At 53.2% G+C, this 3,465-nt stretch overlaps 1 protein-coding gene across 1 annotated transcript in view; it reads left to right on the top strand.

The window, feature by feature from the left end:
• The window catches only part of ESYT3 (extended synaptotagmin 3), a 58,500-nt gene that overhangs the window by 47,451 nt on the left and 7,584 nt on the right, over positions 1-3,465 (top strand). Inside the window, exons 13-17 of the mRNA XM_019663911.1 lie at positions 766-1,329; positions 1,870-1,932; positions 2,038-2,100; positions 2,660-2,728; positions 3,159-3,268. Coding sequence (XP_019519456.1) covers positions 766-1,329; positions 1,870-1,932; positions 2,038-2,100; positions 2,660-2,728; positions 3,159-3,268 — 869 coding nt within the window. The remainder of the gene's footprint in view (positions 1-765; positions 1,330-1,869; positions 1,933-2,037; positions 2,101-2,659; positions 2,729-3,158; positions 3,269-3,465) is intronic.

Below are 3,465 nucleotides of genomic sequence, written 5' to 3'. Positions count from 1 at the left end.
ATACTTTATACAAAAAAGAAAGCTTAACCTTTATTTTTCCCTAGGGATTTTTCCTTACTTTCTTGTGAGTTTGGCTATTCTTTAAAAAGGATGTTTGTTCATTTTATTTGGCATTCCTAACAAGGCGTTCTTCAGAATATTTTGACCACCGCATTGCTGGAAATGGAAACCTCTAGGAAGGAAGGGGCCTGATGATTAATAACTGAGGGAAAAGGGGAAAGAGAAACACAATGGCTGAGGTTTGAAACTTTGGAGCTGGGAGCACAGGGGTATGTCTGGGTAGGAAACACATTTTACGGAAAGCAATGGTGAATAAGGTGACAGCTGGAAAACGACCATATGCAGAAGGTAGCTGGTGAAACGTGTGACGGTGAAGGGGAGGGCAGGACTGGAGGTGTAGATCTGGGAGTCCTCTGCACAGAGGAGAAGTACATGCTGTGAGCGGGCCAGGTCTCCAGCAGCCAGCACGAGTATGGGGAGAAGGGACCAGGACAGAGTGTTCATGAAGACCCACTAGTGTGAGGCAGGAGGAAGGGAAAAGATAGAGAAGCACTGGTCAGAGGGGGTCAGGGGCAGAGACAGGTTAAGGAAAATATGGTCTGGAAGGAAAAATCCATTGAACTGGGCAGTCAGGAGGGAACTGAGAGTTTTGAGGAAACGGTTCCTTCCAGGGAAAAGAAGGGACCATTTCCCGGAGGTTAAGGTGAGCGCAGAGGAGAGAAAGTGGGGGCCCAGCCCATCCGCAACCCTGCTATCTGCTTGCAGCTCCTGCGTGTGGAAGAGCGAGAGGCAGGGAGCCCCTACACCGGACCTGAAGCCCTAAAGAAAGGCCCTCTGCTCATCAAGAAGGTGGACACCAACCAGGGCCCCGGAGTCCCACCCCAGGGAGAGGGCCCCGCACATGTGCCGTGCCGCCCAGCCCCTGCTTCTGATACCAAGGAAGCCTCCAAGAGCACCACGGCGACCACCAGTGCCACCACTGCTGCCTGCGAGCCCACACCCCAAGAGACAGGCCCAGAGCCCAAAGGCAAGGACAGTGCCAAAGGGTTCTGTGAGCCCGTGGGGGAGAAGAAGAGTGCGGACACCATCTTCCTGACTGTCCCAGGCTCCCACTCTCCAGGGCCCATCAAGTCACCCAGACCCATGAAATGCCCTGTCTCCCCATTTGTATGGCCGTCCACGAGGGTGGCTCCCAGCTTTTCCTCGCTCAGCTCCCTGGCCTCCTCCTGCTTTGACCTGACAGATATCCGCCTCAACACTGAGTATGCACCTCTCTGCTTAATCTTTTCTAAAATCACCTACATGACAAATAACTCCCTGCATGGAAAAGTAGATGTGAACTCACTTTTCTGTGCAAGTTCTGGTTTTTCGTGAAATGGCTTCATGAGAGGGGTAGAAAGAGCATGTGTGTCCTGAACAGTCTGGTGTGCCTGCACACCAACTGTAAAACATGCCGGAAGTCTCGTTACGGCAGAAACATTTCCTGGATTCTAAAGTTACACGGGGATGATACAGAANCCATCTGGAGAACGTGGCCCTCAGCCTCGTCCCCACACAGGGCAGCTCCTGACCTCTCAGCAGATGGCCTCTGAGCATCTCAGCCATCTTCAGGGAAGCCGGGATCCTTAAAAGCTCTGTGTTAGTGCCTGTCAGTCCAGTTCATATGGAAAATCCACCCTGTGTCTGACTGAACTTGCCATGCTGCCGTTGTATTCTCAGACTCAACAAAACAGCGAGGCTGTGCGGGATCCTATGGCCAGCCTGGGGGGCAGGGGCTGGCTGGCTTCCTGCTGCCATGAATAGCTTCTCCAAAACCTGTGTGTCTCCTGCTGCTGGAGGCAGCTAGTAAGGGTCTGTGTCTGCTTGTAGGACCCTGACGGCCTTTCCACTGCCATCCTCGTGGTCTTCTTGGAGAGTGCCTGCAACCTACCGGTGAGTAGTGACATGGCCAGAGTGGCATACACACCCTGCCTTGTGCCCATTTGAAATGGAAATTTACAAATGTTCTGTTGCTCATTTACCCTTCTTGTGCTGCAGCGAAACCCTTTTGACTACCTGAACGGCGAGTATCGAGCCAAAAAACTCTCCAGGTTTACTAAGGCAAGTGTGTCTATGGCTGACAACTTGAATAACAGCAAGTTATAACTCCTTTTCCCCAGAGTAACCACAGTCCCGTATCTTCCGGGCGGCAGTGTGTGCTCACACAGCCCGGGGATGACAAGACGGCCATTCATCACGTCTGCTGGGAGCCAGGCACTGAGCATGGCGGCTCAGCCCCACTGTTTGTTCTGCCCAAGTCCCATGATGACTGTGTGTCCAATTGTATAGCCATTTTACAAATAGGACCCAGAAGGTTATGTGCCTGGGTCACGCAGCTAAAGGAGGAGCCAGAACTTGACTCCACCCTGTTTGACTCCACAGTCCCAGGGAACGAGAGCCTGTGCCCGGGCAGGTGCAGCTCTGGCCACCTGTCTAACTTGAAGCTCCTCCTGGGTCAGTGCTTGCACAGTGATGGCAGCCCAGGGACCCTTCTCTCACAGGGAACCAACGGGCTGGCCACTGGTCCCACTGATGCCCCTGACGGTTGGGGGGTGCAGTGAGTGGTGTCTCAAGCTGCCTCTGATGGTGTCTTTATTGTTGTGGATTTGCCCCCTCACAGAATAAGGTCAGCAGAGACCCTTCTTCCTACGTCAAGCTATCTGTGGGCAAGAAGACCTGTACGAGCAAGGTACGACAGTCTGGTGCGTCGCCATGGGCTGAGGAAGTGGGGGTCTCCCCAACCCTTTTCAGGGAGAGAAGCAAAAGACAGGAATTAGCTTACACTGAATGCTTAGTAGGTGCCGGGACACATTTTAGGCACCTTATATTATTTTCTTTAGTTTTCCAAGTAACCTCACAAATAGTTTTACAGTTCAGGAATCTGAGGGTCAGAGATCAGTGACTTACCAAGGGCACATGCTAGAAAGCAGCAGAACCAGGGTTCAAGTTTAGGGATGGCTCTAAGCCTGTGTCCTTTCTGCCACCCCACCGAGTTCCTCAGTCAGCAGCAGAAATCCTGTCACCCCCACCCCGCCGCACCCCTCCACAAGTGAGCACTGATGCTGGTATGATTTTCAGCCCCTGTAACACTTTCTGGCAAAGTTCCCCTTGCCTTTGAGTCTGACTGCCCGGCCCTAAGCGTCTCCCACATGCAGGGCCTGGTCCCTGTGCAGACAGAGAGAAGGCCCCCAGTGGTACCCAGGAGCCCGAGTGAGAGCACAGGGTACCGGTATCCTGCTCTGCCCACCCTGGCCCTTTAATCATCTCTCCCCCTTCTGTCCCCAGACCTGTCCGCGAAGCAAGGACCCTGTGTGGAGCCAGGTGTTCTCCTTCTTTGTGCACAGTGTGACAACTGAGCACCTGCACCTCAAGGTTTGCTGGAAATTGGGCTCTTAGAACAGAGCTAAGAGGTGTCTAAGCCAGGAG

Source organism: Hipposideros armiger, unplaced genomic scaffold (assembly GCF_001890085.2).
Source record: "Hipposideros armiger isolate ML-2016 unplaced genomic scaffold, ASM189008v1 scaffold_410, whole genome shotgun sequence".
NCBI lineage: Eukaryota > Metazoa > Chordata > Mammalia > Chiroptera > Hipposideridae > Hipposideros > Hipposideros armiger.
This window is presented reverse-complemented; position numbering and strand designations above follow the sequence as displayed.